Source organism: Mustela nivalis (genome assembly GCF_964662115.1).
Source record: "Mustela nivalis genome assembly, chromosome: 1".
In the NCBI taxonomy this organism is placed as follows: domain Eukaryota; kingdom Metazoa; phylum Chordata; class Mammalia; order Carnivora; family Mustelidae; genus Mustela; species Mustela nivalis.
Genome location: NC_139020.1, coordinates 203,013,784 through 203,041,394, shown reverse-complemented (window position 1 = coordinate 203,041,394; position 27,611 = coordinate 203,013,784). Strand labels below are relative to the sequence as shown.

Below are 27,611 nucleotides of genomic sequence, written 5' to 3'. Positions count from 1 at the left end.
CAAGCCCCTGTGGGGTGAGCGAGAGCTGGGAGCCACCCCAATGCCTCCTTCCCTGAGGGCTGCCCCTGATCAGTAGTCATCCTGGGAGCTCCTCCCCTGAAGTTGCCCCATGGGATTCTGGCACATTCTTGGAGGGCCATTAGTCACCCTTCTTGCCTAGTGTCTGCACCTCGTGAGTCAGATGCCCCCAACCCCGCCCGGCTGCCTCCCTCTGGCCTCCGCAGTGTGAGCCGGAGAGGCCAAAATTTCCCGAGCGGTTAGGGTAGAAGCTGCTAGAGGGCGGTGCCCACGCTGGCTTCCAAAACAGACTGGAGCCAAAACCACGTCATGGCCATAAACGTGCTTCCTGGGGCGACCGTTTGGAAAGGGAGAAGATTGTTTTAGTTTGGAGCTGGGCTTCTCAGCCAGAGCACCACTGACGTCTGTGGCTGCGCCATTCCCTGACGGGGCAGTCCTCTGCATGGCAGGACGCTGAGCCGTACTCCTGGCCTTCACCCAACAGATGCCAGCAATGCAGCCTACCCCTCCCCCCCCACCGATGTGACAACTGAAAATGTCCCCAGACATCACGCGGTGTCCCCTGGGGACAGATTATTCCCCAGGTGGGAACGACAGTCTTAGAGTCACAGCTCTGGATCCCACGAGATCAAGTCTTTCCAGCGCTGAGCGTTTAAAACTGTTCACAAGTTCCAGCCATTCTGAGCTAAGCCAAGGGTCACTTTCTAATAACAGGAATAATTTGTTATTGTGCCTTTGGGTCCAGTTTCCAGATGGAAAACTGCCCATTTTAAAGATGAGGAATGATGGTCCGAGAAAGACATGCGGTGTGCAAATGCCCTGGGGCTACTGTCACAAAGTACCACAAACACGGGGTGGGGTGGGTGCTTGAAACAAACAGGAATTGATTTGTCACAGTGCTGGAGGTTGGAAGTCTAAAATTAAGTTGTGGGCGTGGTGGGATCCTTCTGGAGACTCTGAAGGGAGAATCTGTCCCAGGCCCTTCTCCGGCTTTTTGATGGCCACCAGCACACCCTTTGGTGTTTGTCGCTCAGCTTGTGGTATCATCTCTCCTATTTTTCTGCCTCTACCTTCCTGTGGTCTTCATCCCTTTGTGTCTCTGTCTGGTTTTCTTTCTCACGTAAGGACACTTGTCATTAGATTCAGGACCCACTGTAAATCTGGATGATATCACCTCAAAATCCTTATTTTAGTTATGTCTCCAGAATCCCTATTTCCAAATAAGGTTCCTTCATAATGGGTTCCAGGGAGAGTATCTTTGGAAGGGACATAAGTCAAACCACTGCTGTCTGGGTTCCCCAGGCCACACCGCAGGCAGCCATGGCTGGATGGTGGTGGGAACCCTGCTGGGGTCTGAGCCTGAGTTCATGGTACCTCTCTATGGTCTTCATTAAGATTTCCTCTCCCCTTGGCCAGGACTGAAGAAGGCCCAAGATTGACACCTCTTGTAGCATTTGGGACTTTTTCTCAGCTCCCTGAAAGGAGAAGTTGAATTGTTTTGAGGTTTGCATGTCGGCCTCCCATCCCCCCCACCGGTGCTGTGGGTTGCAGCTTCGCTGTGCAATTCTGACCAGAAAACAGGAAGGGGGCACTGTGGAAGCCAGTTCCAATCAGCTGATCTGCCTACCACTGCAGTTAACTGTTACTGTCACTTATGGTCACTGTTTCACACGATGTCACTAGGCCCTACTCTGCCTTCCCGCAGCCTGGCCTCTGCACTGCCTCCAGGAAAGTGACATTTGTGGGGGACTGTTGTTTTCTCTCAGAAACGCTGAGGGCGCAGCAGGCAGCCTCACTAGCATAGTGAGGGACTTGGGGTCCTCCCTCCTGTGCGCTTGGGTCCACTGCCCATCCCGGGGGGCCCTCAGAGAACTTGGTGACTCTAGACGCAGCCACCGAGGCCTCGGCCGCAGGGCTGGCCACAGAGCGTGCCCAGGCATGCTCTTCTCCCCAGACCCGCAGACCTCAGCGTCAGGGCCTCAGGGCCTCAGGGTTGGTGTTCTCTTTCCTGAACTGTACCAGCATTTGCTGATGTGCACAGGGTTTTTTAATTTCGAAAGCAGAAATGAAACAAGGATGCTTGCTTGCTGGCTGGGCCATTTTCCCAAGCAGTCAAAGGCTGGGGTTCTGAGCCTTCGCGTAGCCACTGTGACCTGGCACACAGAGGTGGGAGGCTGAGACACCCTGAGCCACCTGCCACACCCACAGGGGGAGGCCAGTGACCTGGGACAGCAAGATGTGGGACCCAGGGGGGCCTGGAGCTCACCGCTGCCCCCAACTCAAAGCTAGGGGCCCTGAAGGACCCAGTCCTGGGACTAGTGTCGACGCCAACCTCAGTCCTGAGCACCAGTCCCCTTTTAGGACCCACAACCCCAGTCTCATGTGGCCTCAGGAGGCTCCTAGCCCCCCTCCACCCACCAGGCTACTGGGTCTGTTCCCACGACTATGTATTAACACGGGTTCAGCTCACCCAGAGAGGTCACCCAGAACCATTCGCCATTATCCACTGTACCTTTTGCACTCAGGGACGCCTGCCCAGGCCATACCCTTCATTCCCACAACTGCACGGACGGGCCAGCCTCTGCCCAGTGTTAGGGGCACACAAGGGAAGCCACTCGGCCAGGGTGACAGAGGTTCCAGAAACAGGGGTCCATATGCTTCTACGGTTAGGGTTGAGCTTTCTTGAGACCTACTTCACCCATTTGAAGCGCACGATTCAGTCCTGTTCAGTACATCAATTTATGTTGTGCAGCCCTCAGCTCTCTCTAGTTCTAGAACATTCCCATCCCCCCAAAAAGAAACACCACGAGCAGTCACTCCCCATCGCTCTCCCCCAGCCCCTGGCAACCACGAGTCGACTTGCTCTCTCCGTGGAATTGCCTGTTCCGGGCGCTTCCTATCAGCGGGATCCGACACTGTGTGGCCTTTTGTGTCTGACTCCTCTCACTCGGCGCGATGTTCTCGAGGTGCACCCACGCCGTAGCATGAATCAGGGCTTCATTCCTTTCTATAGCTGAGTAATACTCCGTCCTGCGGCTAAGGCCCCACTTGGTTCCTCTCTCACCAGTCGTCCCAGGACTGCATTCCTTCCTCCGGCTGAGTCTGCAGTTGGCTTTCCTCCTGCACCCTGGCCCCTCCCTGCCCTGGCCAGGCCCCGCCCCCCCAGCAGTGACAGGAGGATGGATGGGAGGATGAAAGGGATCATCGGGGAGGATGGGGGTGGACCGGAGCAGTGGAGGCGCTTGTGCTTGCCCGGCCAGCAGCCTGCTCTGGACATTTGGGGCCCTCCTGGGTGGGTCGAGGGCAGGATGGGGCCGGTAGACACACCTGGGTCATCATCTTCTGTTGTCCATGTCACCCATCTGTGTGTGCCTGCAGCACCTGCTAAGAGGATAGCAGGCAGAGGGAGGCTGGCAGTCAGTGGGCAGTGAGCACACAGGGCCAGCCACCCAGGGCCCCCGGCAGCAGATGAGAACATTCACATACGCTGTTGGCGGGACAGGGTCCGAGGTGGCCGCACAGTCTGCCTGGAGCTGCTTCTGGGGGCTGATGTGGACTGCTGTCATCCGGGGGAGGACCTGAGCACGGGCAGCACAAAGATCCCTTGCCCCCAGTGCTTTTGGGCCTTAGAGGTAGTCCAGTCACGTGACCCAACAGGCTCCACGGGCAGAGGGGCCACGAGCAGGTGGCCAGCTGGGGTGCCTCTTGGCTGGGTGCTGCCCCCTGCCCTTTGTGTGTTAGCAGCGGGGGGCGGGGGGGTGGGGCATCGAGCTTGCCAGAAGGAGCCAGGGTTGAGAAAGGGACAGGTGGCCAAGGACAGATCTCCAGGGGCCCCTTTCAGGGCATGGGCCACACAGCAGGGAGGAGGCCCAGGATGGGGAGCAAGGAGGGAAGAGGTTGGTGTTGCACACCCACAAGGAAGACCCAGAGCCCTTGCAGCAGGAGACGTGTTTGGGGCAGCAGCCTTTATCTGGTACCCCTCCCCTTCCCAGATCTGAGGGCCCCCAAAGCCAGGATGTGTTTACTGGACGTGGATATGGAGGTGTTTTGGGGTGAGAGTCCTAAGAACACTTGTTCGTTGGGTCCGTCGAGGGGAAGCTTGGCTGCTGGTAGGGGGTGGGGCATGGGCTAGAGAGGGCCTAAGGCAGCAGCATGAGATGTTCTAGAGTATGCTGACCAGACAAGTCCAGGGTGAGTCTGGGTTCACAGGCCACCTTGGGCCTTGGGCTGGAGTCCCCAGATACTCCTGAGTTAGGGTGAGCTCCAGTGGGTATGCAGCTTAGCCGGGGGAGTGGGACAGACTTAGAGCTCCCAGAAGGCATCCACCGCACGCCAGCTCAAGCTGTTCTGGGCCATCCTTGAGGCTGGGTGGCTGGAAGGTCACCGATGCGAACAGCAGCGTCAGCCATCAACGGGAGGGAAAAGGAGAGCCGGGGTGGAGTCCCGGGGCAGTGGGCCTTGTAGGGAGATTGGGTGGTGCAAGAATGAGAGAAGGTGCTAGAGCCCGGGCTGCTGAGAGCCCAGGAGGCAGGTGGGTCCCGCTCGGGTGGGTGCACAGAGTAAGGAGTCAAATCTCTGGCTGATTCTGTCCCCAGTATGGCCTCCCCGGGGGAGTCATTGGCAGGAGCAGGGAGTCCAGGTCGGCAGAGCAGCCTGAAGGAAGGTAGGAGCTAAAGCCAGAACCTGGAGCAGGAAGGGGGTGGGGCAGGGCAAAGCCCACAGGGGCCAAGAGGATGAGCAACGCCTGTGTGGGGTCGTGTGGGGTCGGCTTCAGACCTTGCAGATAGAAACACACAGAGATGGAGGCCACCCACGTGGGGCCGGATCACTCCCCGTCGTAAGAGCCATCCTGTATGCTAGAGGACGTTGAGTGGCAAACCTGGCCTCGACCCATCACGTGCGAGGAGCAGTCCCCACTCCGGTCAGGACAACCAGAGCAGAGCAGTGTCCAGGCATCACCAGATGTCCCCTGGTAGGGCTGAGTTGCCCCCACTGATAGTCAGTTTTAGCTTGACTGCATGCCAAGAGCGATTTCAGTGGCACAGATGTTTTATACCCAAATAACTTCAGATTTTTTTTTATTTTTGTTTATTTATTTATTTTTTTGGGTAACATTACACCATTGTGCTTACACATCAACTATATTCAGCCCCGGCACTCAGGGCGGCTGGCAGGCAGGGGTCCAGTCTCCTGCTGGCTTTCTTGGTCATTCCCGGAAAAAGGAGGCCAGTGCTGCTTCAGCCAGAGCCTCCCAAATGGTCACAGCCCCCCATCCGCCCTGCCCTGAGACCAGAAATCACCTCGCGTCTTTGTTGCCACCCGAATACACTTGGGTTTGGCCTTGGAGTTGGCCCTTGAGTAACATCTTAAAAGGGATATTTTACGAGCTGCTTGTCGATAACCCCACTCGAGGCCCCCCAGAGCCGAGAAGTCACACGCTCGCTCCCTGCGGGTCTGACTGCAGGGACCTCCATGAGAGCAGGCGAGTGGGTTTCTGTTGCGGTTCGGGCTGCTTCCTAAAACCTGGAATTCCGTCATCCCGCCCACCCCCCCCCCCCGCCCCCGTCTTCCCGGTGTGACTTTCAGAACCTAACAGCAAGTGTTGTGGTTTGCCTCATGTCTCCTTCAAGTGAGTCCCCAGCAGGAAGCCCGCCCGGCCCACCATCGTGGTTTGTACCACTGGGGAGCACACGTGGTTCTCTGCCCCAATTTGGCAAAATCATGACACATTTTGTCACTGCTTTTGGTTCTACCCAGGTGCTTTTCTTTGCTTTTTTTTTTTTTTTTTTCATAAAATGCTGCTGCTGCTCGTCTAAAGTATCTTTTTTCCTTATTTGAAGTATGATTTCTTTTTGTACGTAGCAGGAATTGGCAAACTATAGCCCGCAGGTTAAACCTGCCAGGACCTGTTGCTATAAATAAAGTTTTATTGGCACATAGCCATGCCTCCTCATTTACGTATTGTCTGTGGTGGATTTTCACCCTGCCTTTCACAAAGGCTGAGCGCAGAGCCTTTGCAGCAGAGACAACCAGAGAGCCCACAAAACCAAGCATGTCTGCCACTTGACCCTCAATAGGAAAGGTTAGCTGACCCCTCATACCTGTACATTCATGTAGAACATTCTGGAACTTGCCACAGTTAACTTTCTTCATGCCCTCTTCTCACCCTCTGCTCAGCAATTCTTCCTCAAATGTAGGAAACCAGGTTTCCACCCTCATTCCAGAGAACTGCTATCACCAACCGAAATCTTTCTGCATTTTCTATTCACGCCAGGTATAGATACATGCGTTCGTAAACATCTACCCATAGCGGAGTGTGTAGTATTGTGACTTGTAATAAGTAGATGTTTGGTTTAACTCCTGTTCCTGGCCCAGAACTCTGAAAACTCTTAGAATTTGCAAAGTGATGAGAATAACAAGGCGGTTATATCAACGAGGTGATTTCTGGAATGCACCTAAGGATGGGGGCTGGTTGCCAGGGGAACCAACCACGTGATTAAAAGGTTGGAACTTTCAGCCATGCCCCTGACCTCTGGGGAGGGGAAGAAGAGCCAGAGGTTGAAATCAGTCAGCAACAGCCAATGATTTAACCTGCCGTGCCTATGTGATGGAGCCTCCAGAAGAACACAAAGGGAGGGAGTCGAGGGCTTCTGAGCTGGTGACTCCGTGGAGGTGCTGGGAGGGTGGCGCGCTCGGGACATGGCAGAGTCCCTCATACCCTGCGCCATGTGTCTCCTCCATCTGGCTAGTCCTGAGCTTTAACCTTTTATAAGAAACCGGAAATGGAGCGAATAAACTGGTTTCCCAGGTTCTGCAAATCGCTCTTGCAGATTCATCAACCCCGAAGAGGGGGGTGTAGGAACCTCTGACGGATAGCCAGTCGGTCGGAAGCATGGGTAACAACTTTCCAGGTGGCCTCTGAAGGGGGGAGTATATGCAGACTTTGGAGGACTGAAACCTTAACCTGTGGCAGCTGCTACTGTCTCAGGGGAAACTGTCAGAATTGAGTTGAATCGTAGGACACCCAGCCGATGTTGGAGGAGAGCTTGGTGTGGGAGAAAAAAACCCACACATCAGAACTGGAGTCAGACTGCAGAGTCTTTTTTTTTTTTAAGATTGTATTTATTTATTTGAGAGACAGCAAGAGAGCACAAGCAGAGGGAAGGGGCAGAGGGAGAGGGAGTAGCAGGCTGTCCTCCGAGCAGGGAGCCCGACGTGGGGCTCGATCCCAGGACCCTGGGCAGGATGTGGGGCAGACGCTTAACAGACTGAGCCACTGAGGCACTCCAGAACTATACAGTCTTAAAGTGGTTTGGAGGGGTCAGGAAAGGAGGACTGGGATGTAGATATTCCAGAAAGTTCAGCACGGCCAGCTCCATCCTGGGCCTCTGTATGGGGCTTCTTGCTCTCAGGCTCTCCCACTCTGTGTCTCACAGGCAACCGAGAGTGCTTTAATAGCCAGCATCTTTGAGCTCTGGCTGAGGGTGGTGGGGGCCATGTGGGGCCCCTCAGAGGGTTTCCAGCTGTACCGTGGGCCCTGAGGCCTCTTGCACCCTTGTCTGCAGGGCATTGTTGTCTGCCGGAGTCACAGAGTAAGACCCCAATCCCACCTGGACGCCCCCCACCACCCCCACAACAATCCCTAGGTCCTCCAGGAGCTGCTCGGAGAAGCAGCACGAAGGCACTAGAGCTGTTGGGGCCGGGCCGGAAGTGTGCACGCAGGGCTCGGGCACTACTGAAGGAAGCTAGCTAGCGTCTGAGGTGTGAGACGTGTGCCCCGCAGCCTCGCTGGGGCTCACAGCTGGGGCAGGATGACTCAGCCAGAGAGAGGAGCATGAGGACGAGTTTCTGGTGGCCCAGGGTGGGGCTAGCCGAGTTCCCAGCCCTGGGGCTTCATGCAAACCAGCAGTACGGGTACTGCCCCATCACTGCAAGGATGTCCCGAGAGGCAGAAAATGGGGAGCCGCTACCAGGAGCCACCCGGATCAGAGACAGGGGAGAGAGGTGGGGCGACAGAGAGTCAGCCCAGCTGCAAAGTGGGAGGGATTGCAGAAAGATGAGAGGGTGTCTGGGGGACCTAAGGAGAGCATAGGAGTGTCCTATGGCAATGGTGGCCGGGGGCGGGGGGGTTGGGATTTGTGGAGAAGCACCAGGGAAGGGGTGACCATCTGGAAGGCGGGTCTCACTGATGCTCTTGTCCCTCCTGTGCCCTATGGACCTGGGGCTGCCTTCCTGGTCTGCTGCCCTAAAAAAGTGTAGGGCCCTGACACTGTGAGGCCATCAAAGGGTATTTTAGACAAAAGGGGCACTTATATTTTTGGGAACGCTGTGTCTAAGAGAAAAGTGAAATTATGGGCTGTATTTTAAGCACCCAGAAATTTGGAATTTCCTTGGAATTTACAGGAAAGGTTGATTAAAAGGCATAGGAGAGCTCGGGCCTGGGACACCCCTGCCACAGCCACCGCCCTTTCCGAATGTTCTGGACAGTGTGCTGCACCAGGACTGGATGGGGCTGGGGAATGTCTGTCCATCTACCAGCTACATCTGCCTTGGTGTTTGGGGCGGGAACACAGCTGGGCCAGAAGCAACCACATAGCCTGGCAGCTGATTCGTTTCCTAGCGATTATCCAGGATAGAGGGACTCCAGTGCCCCATCCCCAGCGTCACCGGGAAGCCACCCTCTGAAATGTCCTCTTTGTCCATCAGCCACCAGCTGGCCACAGCCAACTGCCAAGGCCAGGCCCTGCAAGACCCCAGTTACCTGAGGCTCATGGTCACCTGCCCAGCTACTGACCAGCCCGGGAACCCCAGCCTGGGGTTGCCGACCGGCTTTTCTTGCAGGGAGGAGAGGTGGCACCACTCGGCAGCAGATACTAGGCCCAGAGTCCTCCATGAGGTGGGCCCTCAGGGGAAGCTACATGGTGTCGTCACCCCCATAAGGTGACCCCTGAGAACGTAGAGTTCTGTTGAGCCGTCTCTGACTGCACGTTCTCCAGGACAGCTGATTTTTTAACAAAGTCCAAGGCTCAGTTCTCAGCCAGGGTGATTCTGTCCTGAGGGCACTTTTGACCATATCTGCAGACTGGCATCTCGTGGCCAGAAGCCAGGGGTGCTGCTCGGCCCTCCAGTGCACAGGGCAGCCCCCTCCACACGGAAGAGCCTGTCCCCAAAGGCCAGCACTACCAAGGGCAAGCAGTCTGCTGGAGTTTAGAGATGGTGAGCCACAGGGGGAGAGAGAAGATGACAAGGACACACAGCCCCAGAGGGAACATCTTCAGTTCTGCCAAAGTGCCCAGACCAGTCCTTGCCCTTCCGTATGTAACCACGCCCCCTTGCGCCAAAATTTACCGCCTGCCAGACTTCAGACTTCAGAGCTGCCCCTGCCAGGAAGCCAGGAAGACAGGAGCGGGACCAGTTAGCCCAGCTCTGCTGCCCACATGCTGTGTGACTCACGGCAAGGTGACCTCTCTGCTCCGTCTCTTTCCTGATCTCTCACCCCAGGACCTTTGCATGCACTACACTCTCAGTCTCGAATGCCCTTGCTCCCAGTAATCTGCTAAGTCCCACCCCAAGGCCTTCTGGGAGAGTCAAAGATCTAGAGTGTCACATGACCAGCAGAGTCCTGCCACAGAGCCAGCAGCACACAGCGTGGTCCTCCTGGGCTCAGGTCAGCACCATTCATGGTTCCCCCCAGACCCAGGGCAGATTGAGTTCACCCACCAAGGCAGGCCAGGGTGTTGAGGGGATACAGTGGAGATCACTCAGTCGCAAAGAGTAATAAGTCACAGACAGCTGCTGTAAAGCAGATGAACCACGAAAACAGCATGCTGGGTAAAAGAGGCCAGACACAAAAGGCCATGTAAACTGCGATCCCATCCATATATGTCCCGAACAGGCAAGTGCAGAGAAACAGAAAGCAGATTAGCAATTGCCAGGGCTGAGGGAGGGGGATGGGGAGTGACTGCGCATAGGGACAGGGTCCTCTTTTGGGATGATGAAATGTTCTGGAACTAGGTAGAGGTGACAGTTGCCACAACATGGCGAACATACCAGAGGCCGCCAAATTGCACATTAAAATGATTAAAATGGTGAATCTGATGTCATATGAACTTCATAGTTAAAACGGAAACGCAGAGTGGTCTCTGCCTATTTGGAACACGACCCGTGGGGACCCGCTGCATTCCCCCCTCTGGTCCCCTCCCATAGATCTAGCACCCTGCTGCCATCAGTAGCTAGAGCGGGGAGGGTTATAATGAGTACAAGTCTCGGGCCAAATTCTCCAGACGCAACTTTGTAGACAGGAGCCCAGACATCCTCAAGCCTAGAGTCCCGCTGGCTCTGGCCTCTTCAGTGGCTTTAGGCACACCTGAGTGTCTCCATCTCCCTGAGCCTCATCCCTAAAGAACAGGCCACAGGACCCTTAAATGGAATTTCTCCAGCAAGGGAGGCAAATGTCTCAAATCTTCTATCCAGCCTACTCTTCTGTCCATGGAAGCCCGTTTGGAACATTTCCTTATGCTAACTGCTAAAACTCCAGATGCTGAGCAATGGGAAAGTTGGCCAGAGTCCAGTTGGCCTTGGCCGCTCCAGGGTCTGTATTCTGGGTGAGGTCACCGCCCTTATAGAGGGACTTGGACTCTCAGTCCACAGGCTGATTCTACCAAGGCCTCCATAGTCAATATTTCCAGATTTTAGAACCATGCAGTCTGTGTCTCAAGGACTTGGCATTGGCCTCATCGAGCAAAAGCAGGCACAGATAATCCAGATGAATGGGGGGCCGTGTGCCAATAAAATTGTTTACAAAGACAGGTGGTGGGAGAGAAGCATCAGACAGACCCACACTGAAGAGCCTTTCGCAGAATACCCAGCCAGTCCTCAGAACCTTCCAGGTCTCAAAAACAAGGAAGGGCTGAGAAACCTGATCTGAAGACCCCAAAGAGACAGGATGACTAAACGTGATAGGGAATGCTAGTTGGGATCCTGGAACCGAACAGGGATATTTGGGGAAAACTGAGGATATCTGAATAAAACGTAGACTCAGTTAATAACAGTTTATCAATCAGTATTGGTTTGTTAGTTCTGTCAAAGGTAACTTTAATAGGGGAAACTGGGGGCACCTGGGGGGCTCCTTCAGTTAGGAGTCCGGCTCTCGGTTTCGGCTCAGGTTCCATGCTCAGCACAGAGTCTGTTTGTCCCTCTCCCTCTGCTCCTTCTCTCTCTCTCTCCCTCCCCCAGAATAAATAAATAAAATCTTAAACAACAACAACAACAAAAAATCAGAGACACTGAATGTGAGGTACACAGGCATTTGCTGAAATATTCTTACAATTTTTTGTAGATCCAAAACTATTTTAAAATTAAAAGTTTATATCTTTCATAAAAAGACAGCCAGATGTGGCCTGTGGGGTATAGTCTGCAGACCCAGGACTTAGTTAAGCTCCTACCACCTTGATGAGATGTTCACAGTAAATCTCAGACAGGGAAGACTCTGGCAAACTGAACTTGGACCTCTCATACCTACCCTAGAGGTACTTCCTTCTTATAACAAACCCTAAAGCCATAGTTTTCATCCTTCCTTGAATCAGAAGAACCCCTCGGGCTCTGGTTTAAGAATGTTAGATCTTTGGCCTTTTCAGAAATGCTGCAGGTCTAGGATGGGGCCCAAGACTCTGAATCTTTAACAAGCCCCCCAGCTCAGAGTTGGGGTATCCACCTTTTCTCTCTATCCACCTTTCTTTCTATCCCTAACCCCCCAGAGTGTCACAGTAGTGGTGACTTGCTGTGAGGGAAGCGGCCACGGAAGTCTTGGCAATTCTTTCTTTTCTTTTTTTTTTTTTTAGATTTTATTTATTTATTTTTTTAAAGATTTTATTTGTTTATTTGACAGACAGAGATCACAAGTAGGCAGAGAGGCAGGCAGAGAGAGAGAGAAGGGGAAGCAGGCTCCCTGCTGAGCAGAGGACCTGATGCGGGTCTCCATCCTAGGACCCTGGGATCGTGACCTGAGCCGAAGGCAAAGGCTTTAACCCACTGCGCTACCCAGGTGCCCAGTCTTGGCAATTCTGATTCCCCACTGCTGTAAGCAGGGAGCCCCACCATGACAGGCTTGTCCAGCCCAGGTATGGAGGATGGGTTCGAAGGCTGCCCCTTCCTCAGGAATGTGGAGAGTGTATAGTACCTGCAGAAGAATAGAGAGATGCTCTGGAGACCCTCCAGCACCCCCTTGGGAGCTCACATTTCCTCATGCATGCAAATGCTTGGCTTTGCTGCAGAGAACATACCAGACACCTTTGCTCTTCTCATCATTGGCATCAGAGTCTGTATCATTTGTGAACTGGCTAGGGAAGCAGTCGTCCCCCCAAGATGAAACCTTCCATAATGAACAACCCACTTACAAAATGGGTCCCCTACTCACAGTCTCCTCCAAGCTCAGCAGCCCAGGAGTGTGCTCTATTCCAGGTGCCTCCCGCCCCCCAAACGCCACTCAGATCAGCTGTAAAGTGAGATTGAAAAGTCCTGCAAAAGGTGCAGTATTTCAGGAAGTCATCAGGTGACCCGGGCAATTGGTCTGACTCCAGTCACTCAGCCTCGCCAATGAGCAGCAGGTGGGGAAGAGAGCTAATCAGCCTGGACTTCAGAAGGGAATGAGTCTGTCATCTGCCTATTAAAAGGAGAGGATTTTCAGCTTGGCTCACACAGCTGGGTCCGCTGGGTCCCTACCTTGCTGAATGAACAAGGCACACTTAAACCAAAGCAGTTCAGGGAGCCAAAAATAAAAAGACAGGCCCAGATGTAGCAGGCAGATGGAAACAGGAGCAAACATGTCCTCCTCCTTGGACACAGAGGAGGCAGAGTTCAGAGCTCTGGAAGTTAATGTGACAAAGAAGATTCATCATAAGACCTAAAACCTCAATTTACACTTAAAGTATAATAGTTGGCAATATCTGTGCACCAAACAACACAGCTGCTGCCTTCACCAAGTGGAAATTCTAGAAGATTCTGGGAGAAACAGCCATAAACATGTAGCAAGACTCATTAAGTGGATAGCAAATCAGCAGCAATATTATATGCCCAGTAATATGCCCAAGCCATGTGTTTAAGCAGATCTATGGACCTATAGGAGAATAGATAAGAAATATTCATAGAGCATTCACTAGACTCATTCCTATATCAGGCCATGGAGAAAACATCTAGAACTTCCAAAAGTAAGAACTGTGACAAGCAGCACTCTTAACAATGCAGTGAAACTAGAAATTAATTCCTCAAAGGCCCTTGCAGATGGAAATTTCTTTCAGAAAGGAACTGTAAATCTCTGTAAAAGAGCTCTTGGATGAAGGGGGATCTGTAAACCAAAATTACAGATTTCCTAAAAATCCATGACCGGAACTCTATGTTATCAGAATCCACAGGACTATGTAAAGCAGTACCAAGAGGGCAATTTGTAGCCGTAAACACTTTATATTCATAAATAAGAGTGAATGAAAGTAAGTGAGTTAGTTTCCTAGCTCAAAAACCTGAGAAAAAGAACCAAGTAAACCCCAGAGAGAATGATTTGGCTGTTGAAATGGATGAGATGAGCCCTCGGGGATCCTGATGAATTCCTCAAATGTTTGAGATGCCCTAAGAACCAAGCAAGGCTCTCCCCATCAAAGCTTGATCTGTTCTTTACTCTCTGTGATCTGGCACGTGGTTTCATTATAACCTAAACAAAAATTTAGTGAAATATCAGATACAATAACTTGTTTCATACTTGGTTTCTTTTTCATCTTCCTCTTCCTTTTTTTTTTTTTTTTTTTTAAAGATTGACTGATCCCATGCCCCTGCATGGTTTGCTTGAAACTTTGGCCCTTGGGAGGAAATCTATCCATTTCAAAGAGCCTGTTCTGGTCCCAGGAGCCCTTGCTGGTTTTCAGTGTTTCTGTCTGAACTGGTCGTTGGTACCAGTGCAGATAAGAGTGACAGAACCCATTAAAAACCGGGGGCACGGAGGTAGACTGAGCATCCCGTTGCATTGTCACTTGGCTCTCTGCAGATGCCTGCTGTCCCTTCACCTGTCCATCCAGCAGCTGGCTGTTGAGAGCCCACTGGGTGCCCCTAAGTCCCATGGGCAACAGGAAGGAAACAGAATCCAGGCAGAGACCAGGGGTCAGCAGGGCCCTGGAAAGCCTCCACTTCCTCATCTGAAAATCGGGAGCCATGAGGTTGAATGTGACCCCTCCACTTCCTGCCCCGCACCCGCAGACCCACAAAGCCTATAGTGCCACCTACCTGGGCAGGCTGGCAGTGGTGGCGGGTGGGGAGAGGGTCCTACCTCCCACCTCCCAGCCACCGTCCTCACCCCTTCCCATGTCATTCTTGTGCTCTCCTGGCATCTTCCCTCTTAGAACCAGCCCCCGCTCCCTGTATGACAGTTCTCTGGAAAGCGCTCCAGCTGTATTTCTCACTTCCCCACCTCTTGTGATCCTGCTGGCCCATCCCACCCTCCCCTCTATGCTTTAAGGTCCTGCTTCTCCAGGTCCCCACTGTGCCCTGGGAGACCGGTCAGTCGCGCCGACGCTCACGTGCTCTCACGTTTGCCTGCCCTGTGTCCCGCGTGTCAGGCTCTTCTCCTGCCCGTGGAACAGAGAGCCCCTCGAGCAGTGGCCCGTCCTGGAAAGGACCCCAGGGTCTGTATTTTCAGCTCTGCCGCTACAGTCCCGAGAGCAGGCACAGACCACACGTAAACTAGCTATACGCCAAGCAGAACTTTATTCACAAAGGGAATTTGCGAACTCATGGAAGTTGGATTGCATACTGTATTCATGCGTTGTGAAATAGTCTTTTCATTTTCTTTTCAATTGTTAAAAAGTGTGAAAACCATGCTTAGCTCGCAGACCCTACAGAAACAGCTCGCTGGCCATAATTTGCCAACCTTGGTGGAGCTCAGAGCCCAAGACTGCCCCACCCCACCAGACGTCAGGAAGATGTTCTCCACACGGCCAAGTTCCATGAGCATACAGACTGTCCATCCCTGCTTCGGGCCACAGCAGCGGGGTCGGGTCATTTTGACAAAACCGCAGATATTAATTACGTGGCCCTTTGCAGGACAAGGTTGCCCGCCCCTGGGTCCCCTAGTCTCATTTCATCTTTAAACAACCCAGGTAGTCCGAGGTTTTCTCTCTCTCACTTCACAGGAGAGGAATCTGAAACCCAAGAGCAGTGAACCAATTCAAACCCTCCACCCTGGCCACTGGGACCCACTGGGAGCCCCTACAGACAGAGCCGTTTGCCTGGGCTCCTTGCCAGAAGGAGTCCTCCACCCCACGCGTGGTTATTTTCCCAGCATTTCCACACAGGAAAGCCCCAGGTTCAAGTGGATGCCCGGGGCTGTTTGCTCAGCACAGGGGGGCAGAGCAGACCCTCCAGGCTCCTCGGTCCGTGGGCCCCCTAGACAGAGACACTGCCTGTCCAGCTTCTGTGCTCCCATCAGGCCCATGAGACAGCTCCCAGGGTGCCTCCTGCCATGTCTGACTGTCGCCGGGGTCCCCAAGGGGGCACAACCTGTCAATGGGCGCAGGCCTAGTGCTATTGCACATGGCAGAGTATCCCCGGAACACGGAGAATACTGTGGAGTCAAATAAGTCTGCCCCGGGGCGCCTGGGTGGCTCAGTGGGTTAAAGCCTCTGCCTTCAGCTCGGGTCATGGTCCCAGAGTCCTGGGATCGAGCCCCACATCAGGCTCTCTGCTTGGCAGGAAGCCTGCTTCCTCCTCTCTCTCTGCCTGCTTCTCTGCCTACTTGGGATCTCTCTCTGTCAAATAAATAAATAAAAATCTTAAAAAAAAATAATAAGTCTGCCTTAGCCTGCCACCACCAACCTCCAGTCACTCCCAGTGTCGCGTTCTCGCCACCCCCACCCATGACAGGAACAAAATGGCTCCTGCAGGCCAACAAGGGGGAGACAGTCTCATGTGGCCCCATCTTCAGGCTTCCCTGTTGCCTCATACGTGCTAATGTTCTTTCACCAGTGGAAGCCCGTCCCCACAGTCCCAGTCACTCCTCTTTCTCCATGCCTGGTCTGAGCTTGGGCACGAGAGATCCAGAAGTCCTGTGTGGCGCGTGGTCTGTGCAGGGACAGAGGCTTCACTCTGCGGGGGCCTCTATGAAGCTACAACCGTTCCAGACACACAGCAGCCAAGCAGAAGTTACCAAGCAGAAGTATGGAGGGAGGAAGGGAGGGAGGAACGAGTGATTGAGTGAATGAGACCACACGCGACAAAGCCTCACGAACACTTGGGAAGTGAGGTCCCTGGGACTAGAAGATCAGGAGAACAGAAAGCTGACCCTGAAACTAAGACAAAGCCATTAGAATGATCTAGAACTTCCCTCTGAGAAAGGGTGGCCATGGGTGAATCTTGGGGGGTGGGGGCAGCAATGGAGTTATCTTGGGCCCCCTCAGCCTGGCTGGGAGGACACCCACCCGGGGTAGTGAGGCTAGGGGACTTCTCCACAGGGGACTCCCAACGTGGGGCTCACCTGTCCACACAGGAGATAAGGCTAGCTCATTTGCTTTCATGAGCTCATCCCATGGGGCTTTCAGACTCTGAAATCTGAAAGCAAAAACAGTTTGCCTAAGGCGGTCCATCCAGGCTTGTTTGATTTTTGTGTGGGATGCACCAGAGACCAGGTGTAAGCTTAGAAAGGGCTCTGGCGTCCCATCTGCCCAGTCACCAGGCCCAAGGGGGAGTGGCCTCGGCCAGGGCAGGCAGGCACCCCAAAAAGTCCCAGGCTGTGGAGACTGAGAGACCAATACATGGAGCATGGGCTGGGAGTGAGGGCACTGGGTTCAAACCCAGGGTCGTGCCACCTGCCTGCCTGCCCTCAGACTTCAGGGAAGTTAGCAGGCCTCTCTCTGTGCCTCAGTTTCCTCATCTGAAATGGGGCACACTTGTCTCTTGGAAGAGTAGAAGCAAAACAGAGTCAGAAGCCCCGTAGCGCCCGGCCTGGGACTGGACTCTCGACGGATCATTCTGTGATGTTACCACCCTTCTGCCTAAAATGTTTACCACACGATTCAGCCTAGAGCAGAGGCGGCATCCTGTTGAGATTTTTAAAAAACGCACCTTCTAAAATTTCTGGCTAAGTAAGGTGCCCAACCTCAATTACTCCAAGTTCAGAAACCTTTTTGAATTTCCCAGAAGAACCTCAAAAGACACAGACGGTTGGAAGAAAGTCAGAGGTTCCCCCCCCCCCAGCTCTTGTCATTCTTGGGGTGGAGGGTGAGCAGCCCACCCACTGCTGGCCCAGGATCATCTGCCCCGTCAGAGGAAGGGGTGGGTGTGTGGCTTTTCTGTTAGTTTTACCTAGAAACCATGCTTGGAGGATTTTGAGCTACAGACTTGTCTCTTTATGTTTTTTTTCCTTCTATCACGATTTGGTTTTGTTTTGTTTTTCCCAAAGCATGCAACTTATATTCGAAACGTGTAATTTATGTTATGTAAGGGGGGGAAAGTGCTTCCAGGAAAGTGGAAGCCTTTGTCCCGTAGCATTTTGCCAGGGCTGTGGGTTTTCTGGCCTGGTGGGAAGACAGCATTAGCACGTGGCTCCACAGCTCCAGTGCCAGATGACATCCCATCACTGCCGGCGCCTGGATCCCTCTTCCTCCGGCGCGTCCACCCCAGGCCCCACAATCGCTGGGATCCCCAGCCTCCCCTGTGCTCCCCTGCGCTCTGAGGCCTTGCGCGCACCCATCAGCCCCCAGGAGCAGCTACAGAGCAGCTCCCCTGGCTCTGAGCGCCAGGCCAGCATTTCCTCCTCCTCGGACGTATAATAGCAGCAACCGGATATTTTTAGACTGGCTTTGAAAAGTCGCAGTGTGCTGAGACCACATACCAGACGCATGAGGTCACTGCCCCCCCTACACAAAGCCTGGGCTGCGCAGGGCTGGTGGGGGGCCCTCGCATCCCGAAGACTTTCCCTCTTGTGGTCCACAAGACACCAGCCCCGACTGTTTCCTTAGAAATCCCATGGAGTCTTGCCCCGAGTTCAAAACGGGGGCTGGCGTGGGTCTTTGGGAGGCGCTGGCACATTGCTGGGCCAGGAGGAAAGGCACGCGGGGGGGGGGGGGGGTCTCTGTAGTGGGTCCTGGATCCGGACGGTGCAGGGGCCCCAGCAGAGAAAGAAGCCTGTTCCCCCGGGAAGGAGCCCACCCAGGCTTGGGCATCCGCGCCATCTGCTCATCATTAGGAGGGCTCGCTCGCGGAGTTTATTTTCGTTCCGAGCAGGGGGAGGGCCCAACCTGTCCCCAGCTCAGATGGAACCCCACGGGGGTCTCGTGAGCCTGGAATGAAAGCAGGAAACAGACCTGCTGCCTGCCGATTCGATTCCCAGAGCAGAACGGTAAGAGGCGTTGGGCTTTACTCCAGACCAAAAAAAAAAAACAGTTCTGAGGCTGAACTTGACGGAAACTAGAGATTAAACCTAGAAAGACAGTTTTCTTCCTCACAGGACTCCTCGGGCCTGTGGCACCCATTGCGGGGCCGGGGGGGGGGGTCCTCACGACAGGATGAGGGGCCCCAGAGCCCTCAACCACCAAACCCTACAGACCTCTTTAACCCTCTGTCCGTGTGTGCAGCGCCATTCAGCAGTTCAGCTCTGAGGGCATTTCTGGTTGTCGCAGACACAGCAGCCTCTGGCAGGTGGAGGCTGAGGACCCTGCGCTGGGTTCCATAGGCACTTGGGAAACCAGACCCAGGCCTGGCCACCAGCTGCTGTCACTCAGCCACCAGCCAGGGGCTGTCACAAAGTCAGGACGCGGTCGTTGCCACTGGCTCAAGAGCTTCTGTGTTTAATCCAACCCTCCAGAGACTTCCAAACCTGGCCACGGACAGGTCCTAAGGAAGCATTTGTGAAGAGAAGAGGGCCCTGTGGCCACTGTCTTGACTCGGGAACATGCCTCCTCAGACAGGGTTCCGCCTCCGGGAGGCCCACTCCCCACCGAAAGCGCCAGGCCACCACCCTGCCCGGAGCACATCCCTGCCTTGCACTGCGGGGCCAGTTTTCCTCTCTGGGGCTCCTCCTTCATTGTTAACACTCTTGCTGGGTGACTTGGCTGTTGCCTCAGGGCCCATTCCTGGGGTCTGGTGCCACTGTCTTGTTCTAGAACTCTGTGGAACGGAGCCAGAGGAAGTATCCCGGGCCTTCCCCCAGCAGACGCTTTTTTATGGGGCTTCTGCCTCCAGATTCCACACCAGAAGCTCTGATTGTTGACCCCCCCGCGTTCTTTTCCCTGCAGAACGAAGCCTTTAAGAAAATCCCAGTTCCTCTCTGGGTCAGCACGTCCCCTGGTCCCCGGGTCCCCTGCAAGCCTGACCATCTCTCCCCACCCTGCCATCCTCCCTGTGCCCCACCGGACCCTCAGTCACCCACGCTCAGCCCCAGCACCCCTGCAAACCTTGGCCACTTCCTCTCCACTGCCCTCCTGCCTGCATAGCCTCCCACACAGCTCAGCCTTCTCAAACTAGAACATTGTTGGACCTTCTCGTGGCCACCGAGCTTCCCTTTGTGCGTTTGAGCAGGGCATCACCCCGCCCCCCAGATCACCCCTTCTTTGGCCCCCGGAGCCACAGGGGCTTGGACAGCTGAGCGCCAGGCTCTGTAATCGCTTCTGCCTTTTCTCCCCTCCCCTGCCCAGCCACACCACTCCCACCTCTGCCAGCGTCTTGCTCCCTGAAACAGAGAAACCGCCCCCAGCACCTTCCTTGCCCTGCGTCTCCCCCTGCCCCCGCCAGGCTTTTTCATACCCTCTCCCTGTCCACCCCTCAGTGGTGTTGGGTACTTCATGGAGAGGGGTGTCACCCCAAGAACCTGAGCAGCGTGTGTTCTGTGTCTTAATCTGGGTAGTGGACACATAGGAGGCCCAGGGGGGACCCCACTGAGTCATAGACTCCATGCTCTGCATACTTTGCTCTACATATTGGGAATAAAGCCCCGATTCATGTCGCAATGAGAATGAACCCCAGAAGCATCCTGCTGAGTGAAGGAAGCAAGACAAAAGGCCACATAATGTATGCTCCCTCTTGGGCAAAATATATCTCGAACAGACAGATCCATAGCGACGGAAAGCAGGCTGGTGGCTGCCAGGGGCTGGGGAAGGCGGGGGGTGGGGGGGGAGAGTGACAGCTAACGGAGATGGGGGGGTCTGCTTTTGGGGTGATGGACATGTCCTGGAACTAGATGGAGGTGATGGTTACACAAAATTGTGACTGTACTAAACGACACTGAATTGTTGATGTTTAAATGTTTAATTTTATGTGATGCCAGCTTCATCCCAGTCAAAAAATTCGTAGTGAACCGGCTTGTCCTCCCACAGAATCACAGGACCTCTCCAGGCAGGGACCTGTCTCCGCTTCTGCTCCCCGCCAAGCCCGCTTCATCTTCTCCTGGGACCCACAGCCCGCATCAGCCCAGGGCCCACCAAACTCCTTCTGGAAAGGGCCACCCAGTAAATACGTTCAGCCTTACAGGCCAGAATGGTCTCTAGCATCGTTATGCGGCTGCTCGAGCCTGGAAGCAGCCGCGCGCGAGCCGTGAGCGCACAGGCCTGGCCGCAGGCCGATAAAACTGTTTCTAGACACTGAAAGGTGAATAGAATTTTCATATGTCAGGAAGTCCTACTCTTCTTGTGTGTTGTTGTGTGTGTGTGTGTGTGTGTGTGTGTGTGTGTGTGTGTTTTGAACGATTTACAAATGTAAAAACCACTCTTGGCTCGCGCGCGATCCACAAGTAAGCAATGGACTGGACTTGGCCCATGGACCAGAGTCGACCCTCTGAACCACAGTAGCAGAAGGGAGCTGTTGATAAGCAGTCTTCACGTCTGACACTCAAAACCTGAACCCCTCCCACAGCCCAAACACAGAGACAAAGTGTGTCGGCACACACATGGCTCATCAGGGCCTCTGGCTGACTTCGGGCAAATTGAGTGTTCGTGACTCACACCCAAGGGGACCTCTGAGGTTCTGGGTGGCAGCGCATAGAAATTTCATCCTCACGCTCCGAAACCCTGTTCTTTTTTTTTTTTTTTTTTTAAGATTTTATTTATTTATTTAACAGAGATCATAAGTAGGCAGAGAGGCAGGCAGAGAGAGGAGGAAGCAGGCTCCCTGCTGAGCAGAGAGCCCGATGCAGGACTCCATCCCAGGACCCTGGGATCATGACCTAAGCCAAAGGCAGAGGCTTTAACCCACTGAGCCATCCAGGCGCCCCTGAAACCCTGTTCTTATCTTCCCCACAGGCTTTCGGAAACGCCAAAACGGCCCACAACAACAATTCCAGCCGATTTGGGAAATTTATCCAGGTCAACTACCTGGAGAGTGGCATCGTGAGAGGGTGAGTTGGAAGCCGCCCGACTGTGGGCCACTGGCCTTGGGCTGGGCTCCTGGGCACGCCTATGAGGAGGGCCCAGCTTGGGAGCTCAGCGTGGAACTTGTGGCCCTGCAGATATGTGTGAATTGTACGGGGAAGCAAGTGTGGTTTTATTTAAATCACTGATGTGAAGATCTGAGCTGTGGGTCAAAGGGAGGGGCGGGAGGGGTGGGACCTCTGTCCCCAGGTCATCAAGCATGGGCCCAGGTGCCCCAAAAGCAAGTGCAGTGAACTAAAGGTGCTAGCAGCATGGAGCTGCCAAAAACAGACAAGGACACACCGAGCTATGTCTTGGTCTTAACGAGGTTTTGAATTCGGTGGGCCTGGGGATGCCACAGGCAGAGTTGATGTGGACTGGGGCAGTTGCCAAATGGGTGCCCCTTTAGCCAGGAGAAGACCTAGTAAGGCTGGGTAGCAAATCGAAGTGGCTGCCCAAGGAAGTACTGAAGGTTGGTAGATGGGTCGACGGGAGAGAGGGAAGGAGGGTAGATAGATTAATGGATGGGTTTGGGGGTGGGGGTAGGGGTGTGTGGATCCATGGATGGTTCAATGGATTTGTGGGTGGGTGGGTGGGTAGATGGGTAGATTCGTGAGTTGGATGGATGGATGGATGGATGGATGGATGGATGGATGGATGGATTTATGTGTGGGTGGATGGACGGACAGATGGATTCCTGGGTGGGTGGGTGGGCAGACAGATAGATTTGTGGGTGGGTGGGTAGATAGATGAGTAAATTCATGGATGGGTGAGTGGGTGGCTGGATAGACTTACTGCTAGCTGGGAGAATTCATAGATGGATAAATTTGTAGACTGTTGGATTCATGGATGGGTGATGGATGAATGGATTAGGTAGATGGGTGAGTGGGTAGGTGGGTGAGATGGGCAGAGTGGGTAACTAACTGGATTGTGAAGTTCATTGTCTGGTGAAAGTTACACCAGACCAGCATTTTGTGCCACAAATGTGAGTTCCCTGGGTGGAGGCACAGTTACTTCAACTAAACGTATAACACGGAGATTGCGTTCGTTACTCTGTGCTGTGGTTATGCTTATAAAAGTCTGGCAGCTTTGCAAAGAGTTACTGTTCTCAGGAATTACCTATTTTGTCATCACATTTAAGTCATAATGTCATTTCAGAATTTGGTGCTGTAGGATTTTTTTTTCTTTCTAAAAGTATACTGAGGAGTTACAGCTGGTTAAAAATGTAATTGTGATTTTTTTTTAAAGATTTTTATTTATTTATTTGACAGACAGAGATCACAAGTAGGCAGAGAGTGAGGCAGAGAGAGGAGGAAGCAGGCTCCCTGCTGAGCAGAGAGCCCAATGCAGGGCTCGATCTCAGGACCCCGAGATCATGACCTAAGCTGAAGGCAGAGGCTTAACCCACTGTAACTGTGATTTAATACTGCATAATGTTTTGGGTTTGTTTGTTTTTTTTAATATGCGAAGGTCTTATGAGCTGATGAAACTCTTTCAAGGTAAAAAAGAAAAAAAAAAGACATCTTGGCACAGTCTGGGGTTACTCAAAGGGCTTATCCCTGCCTCAACATTCTGGTGCAAGGTGTGGTGGGAGCAGGATTTATACTGGTTCCAAGTGATACTCTGAGCAGCCCACTTGTTCCATATGAGGAGGAGACCTGAGCACCAGGAGAAGGCTCCAGCATTTCAGAAGTCCTCAAGTGGCAGAGCCTGGGGATTGGGTCCAAAATATGTTGGTTCTTCTGTCCATCTAACCTCACTGGTGATCATTTCAAATGACAATTCATATTCAAGACACAAATAGGGGGCGCCTGGGTGGCTCAGTGGGTTAAGCCGCTGCCTTCGGCTCAGGTCATGATCTCGGGGTCCTGGGATCGAGTCCCGCATCGGGCTCTCTGCTTGGCAGGGAGCCTGCTTCCCTCTCTCTCTCTCTCTGCCTGCCTCTCCATCTACTTGTGATTTCTCTCTGTCAAATAAATAAATAAAATCTTTAAAAAAAAAAAAAAAGACACAAATAGGAAGGTTGTTTTCTCGCATCCTTCGGTCTCTAGCCTCATTCCTTTTTCCCACTGCTGAGGCTCCAGTGGGCAGTGGTCTAGGTGAGAGACCGCCCCTCCCCCATAAATGGCAGTTCTGCTCCAGCCCCTCAGCCCCCCACAGACCATCCAGTGGTCCCCCCAGCTCAGTGCTGCTGGGCACCTGCATGGGCTTGGCCACTCCCCCACCCCCGTTGCGGGGCCTCTGACCAGCAGGAGATGCCCAGAGTACCCTGTTGGGCACCGACACAGAATTATACCCCATCTGCAGTTCCGGGGGCTCCCTCAGGGGGACAGAGATGCCAGAAGGCTGCTTAGTATCTTCCTGGGTCCCGGCTGGCTCTGCAGCCAGGGGCCAGACTCAGGAGCCTTTGCTCCCCGCTTGCTCCTCTCTGTGGTCTCTGTCTGTTTGGTGTCCCAGGGCAGCCAGAACAAAGTGCCGCAAACCGGGGTGCTCAGAACAATAGAACTTTATTGTTTCACAGCGCTGGATGTTGGAAGCCTGAAATCAGGACATAGGCAGGACAGCCCCCTCCCACCCGCCTCCCGGAGGCTCCAGGACAGGATTCTTCATGCCCTCCTGCAGCTTCTGGCAACCCCAGGCCTTCCTTGGCTTGTGTCCATATCCCCCCATCACGTGGTCTTCTCTATGTCTCACTGTTCTATTCTACTTCTTAGGACTTTGCCCTGGGATTTGGGGTCCACCCTGATCATGGAGGATGGTCATATCTCCCATATCTCCATGTGCCTTCCCTTAATTACATCTCCAAGACCCTTCTGGGGGTCACTCTCACATCTCACATCTTCCAGGGGCCACTGTGTGACCCCAGCTTTCAGCTGTCTGGTACAGCCCATTCCACTGGCTGCAGCCCCCCCCCCCCCCCGCATCAAGCTCTGGGCCAGAGGCCCTGGCTGGCTGAGTCTTCTAGACCAGCTTTTGAAAGTCCTCTCTCTGTGGCCTCAGATTCAGGAAAGGAAGATCCACCTCAGCCCGTGACCGTGGCCGGCCCACGCTCCGAGGAGGAGGTGTACTTCCTGTCCAGGGAGTGGCCACGGCCAGCTGGGGAAGAGCAGGCCCAGACCCGGTTCTGCTTTTGGGGAGGTGACACTTCTCAGTGCCATTTCCTGTGGAGGCCAAGGGTCAGGGGCAGTCCAAGCCTTCCTCCAGTTCCCCAATCTGCAAGGCCTCGTCTTCCTGTGGGTTCAGTGGCTCCATGCTGGGGGATCCCTGGCCCCCTATGAACCCCGGTCGGGGCCAGGGCCTTAAAAATGATCAGGGAAAGGAAGGGGCTGTCACCGCCAAATGGCAGCTCGATGCCAATAAGGGGCACTGTCCGTCCTCCCCCTACCCACCTCCGCCGACACAGCACAGGGAATTGGCCACAGGTGGAAATTCCAACAAGAGTCTGATTCTAGAACCAGATGCGGCCTCCCTCCCCATGAGAACAAACCACCAATAACTAAAATAGCTCCTAGCAGGGGGAAGGGATAGGAAAAAACATAGGGGTTTGGAAGAAGAGAGGACACAGGCCAAGTCCATGGACACCCGCCCTTGCCTGTCTTATGTGCATGTGTCCCAGGCAAGGCTGTAGACAGGAGACTGCCGTCCCAGAGAGGGAGGCAGGTGGCATCCAGCACGCCGCACCCCAGGGGCCCAACACTGTCCCCCAGGCCTCCCTCCCTGTCAGGCACTATGTGCCCCTCCTATAAAACAGGATGGGCTCAAAGTGAGGGTGTCCTGCAGAGCTGTCCAACTCCTACACTTGGTGATGGTGGAACCCATGAAAGACCAGCCCCTCCAACCCCAGAGGGTGTGGAGGGAGCAGGGTCAGGTCCCCGCCGGGCCACCTCCCTCCCATGCAGTCCCACGCAGCAGGTGACCTCTTTAATCTTCAGTATCTCACCTTTCAATGGGAGCCGGTGCCCAACCCCAGGTGGAAGGATTCAGGACATTTAATCCCTACAGAACAGTGCTGAGAAGGTCACCATCAGTACTGCCAGCATTGGGAGCGTGGCTGTAGAGGTCCCTGGCCCCTGGCCCAGAGCCCATGAGCCCGTGGACCCCTGCCCATTAAACATCCACCGGGAATGAACGGGTAAATACAGTGTGCCGTGTCCAGCCGTGAGAAGGAACAGAGTTCTGTTGCACGCAATGACATGGCTGAGTCTCAGTCCTCAGGCTGAGTGACAAGGCAGACACACAGTATATATACTGCAGGGCTGTATTTCCTTAAAGTTCTAGACAGTGCAAAGGGATCTACAGTGGGGCTGATCAGTGGCCACTCAGGGATGGGAGGTGGGGAGGGGTGACCAAGGGCCCAGGAAACTGGGTCATGGTGGTGGGCACACAGGTGTCTGCCTGTGTCACAACTCATCAGTTCACACGCCTCTAGTTTATGTCCATGACCACTGATGGAACAAAATGGGAAACAACCCAGTCAGGTCTTCCCACGTTGCACACTTCAAGTGTGTGCAGCTTGTATCAATAACGAAGCTGTAAAAAAAAAATGAAAATGAATCTGTTTTCTTATATTTAGATTTTTTTTTTAAGATTTTATTTATTTGACAGAAAGAGAGAGCACAAGCGGGGGAGAGGTGGAGGGAGAGGGAGAAGCAGGCTCCCTGTAGAGCAGGGAGCCCAATGTGGAACTCGATCCCAGGACTCTAGGATAATAACCTGAGCCGAAGGCGCCCCTTAGAGTTAGATTTTTAACAGAAGAAGCATTTAATTGCTGAGGAGGTGGTCAGTACAGGGGGCCGCCTACCTGTATTGTTTGTGAACACGTGGGTATAATCGCTCCGGTTCCCGCCGCCTGACGGGGTCCCCCCAGGATGCTCCTGGAGCTTTCCGAGCAGTGATCAGCCTGCATCTGGTCTGGGGAGCAGAAGTGGCCAACCCAAGTTCCTTGTTTTTATGGACAGCAGTCATAGGATAAGGCAACACTTAGAGTGATTTTTAGGGTAAGTTATATTTTCAGGACTTTGATTATATTCGCAACATTAGGATTATTGGTTTTTGTTGTTTTGTTTTGGTTTGGTTTTTGGGGTTTTTTTGAGATTTAATGTATTTATTTGAGACAGAGAGTGTGAGAGAGAGCCCAAGCAGGAGGTAGGGCCAGGGGCAGAGGCAGAGGGAGACCCAGATTCCCTTCCTGGAGCAGGGACCCTGATATGAGGCTCAATTGCAGGACCCTGGGATCCTGATTTGAGCTGAAGGCAGATGCTTAAGCAACTCAGTCCCCCAGGGGCCCAGAGCGTGTTTTCTTTGTTTGTTTGTTTGTTTGTTTGTTTTTAAAGATTTTATTTATTTATTTGAGGAAGAGTGAATGAGAGAGAGCATGAGAAAGGAGAAGGTCAGGGGCGCCTGGGTGGCTCAGTAGGTTAAGCCGCTGCCTTCGGCTCAGGTCATGATCTCAGGGTCCTGGGATCGAGTCCCGCATCGGGCTCTCTGCTCAGCGGGGAGCCTGCTTCCCTCTCTCTCTCTGCCTGCCTCTCTATCTACCTATGATCTCTCTCTGTCGAATAAATAAAATCTTTAAAAAAAAAAAAAAGAGAAAAGAAAGGAGAAGATCAGAGGGAGAAGCAGACTCCCCAAGGAGCTGGGAGCCTGATGTGGGACTCGATCCTGGAAGTCCGGGATCATGACCTGAGCCGAAGGCAGTTGCTCAACCAACTGAGCCACACAAGCGCCTGGGGGGTGATTGTGTTTCTAAAGGTGATTTAGGTACCTGAGTTGACCTTGCGTCAAAGGCCATCAATCTACACCGGGCTTTGTTAAGGTAACAAATGACTCCAGTTCTTCTAGAAAACTCATCAAAATATTAACATCTCGTTCCTTCATCTTCCTTTTAATGATAGGGCTGTTGTTGAAAAATACCTGCTTGAAAAGTCCCGCCTGGTCTCTCAAGAGAAGGACGAGAGGTAGGAGGACGCTTCCTCGGTGACCCACCACGCGGGCCTTCTTCCCCGCAAAGCAGAGAACAGGTGTTTTGGGCCTGCAGGAGCCAGTGCCGATCTCCCAGGACCAAGGCTGCTCTGTGGCTGCAAGTTTTGGGCTCATAACTCTGAAGCCACCTTTTTTAAGCTTATTTTTGTGCCTACCCCTGACTTTTACCCAGAGTTAATTTCCCCCTCACCCCACCCTCCCCCACAGTCCCGCCTGCTTACATCTACTCACAGG

General features: G+C 53.6%; 1 protein-coding gene across 25 annotated transcripts in view; it reads left to right on the top strand.

Moving 5' to 3' along the window:
• The window catches only part of MYO9B (myosin IXB), an 84,873-nt gene that overhangs the window by 22,114 nt on the left and 35,148 nt on the right, over positions 1 to 27,611 (top strand). For all 25 annotated transcript variants that reach the window (XM_082707526.1, XM_082707536.1, XM_082707522.1 and 22 more), the window contains exons 3-4: positions 21,288 to 21,382; positions 27,290 to 27,352. In XM_082707526.1, coding sequence (XP_082563652.1) covers positions 21,288 to 21,382; positions 27,290 to 27,352 — 158 coding nt within the window. The remainder of the gene's footprint in view (positions 1 to 21,287; positions 21,383 to 27,289; positions 27,353 to 27,611) is intronic.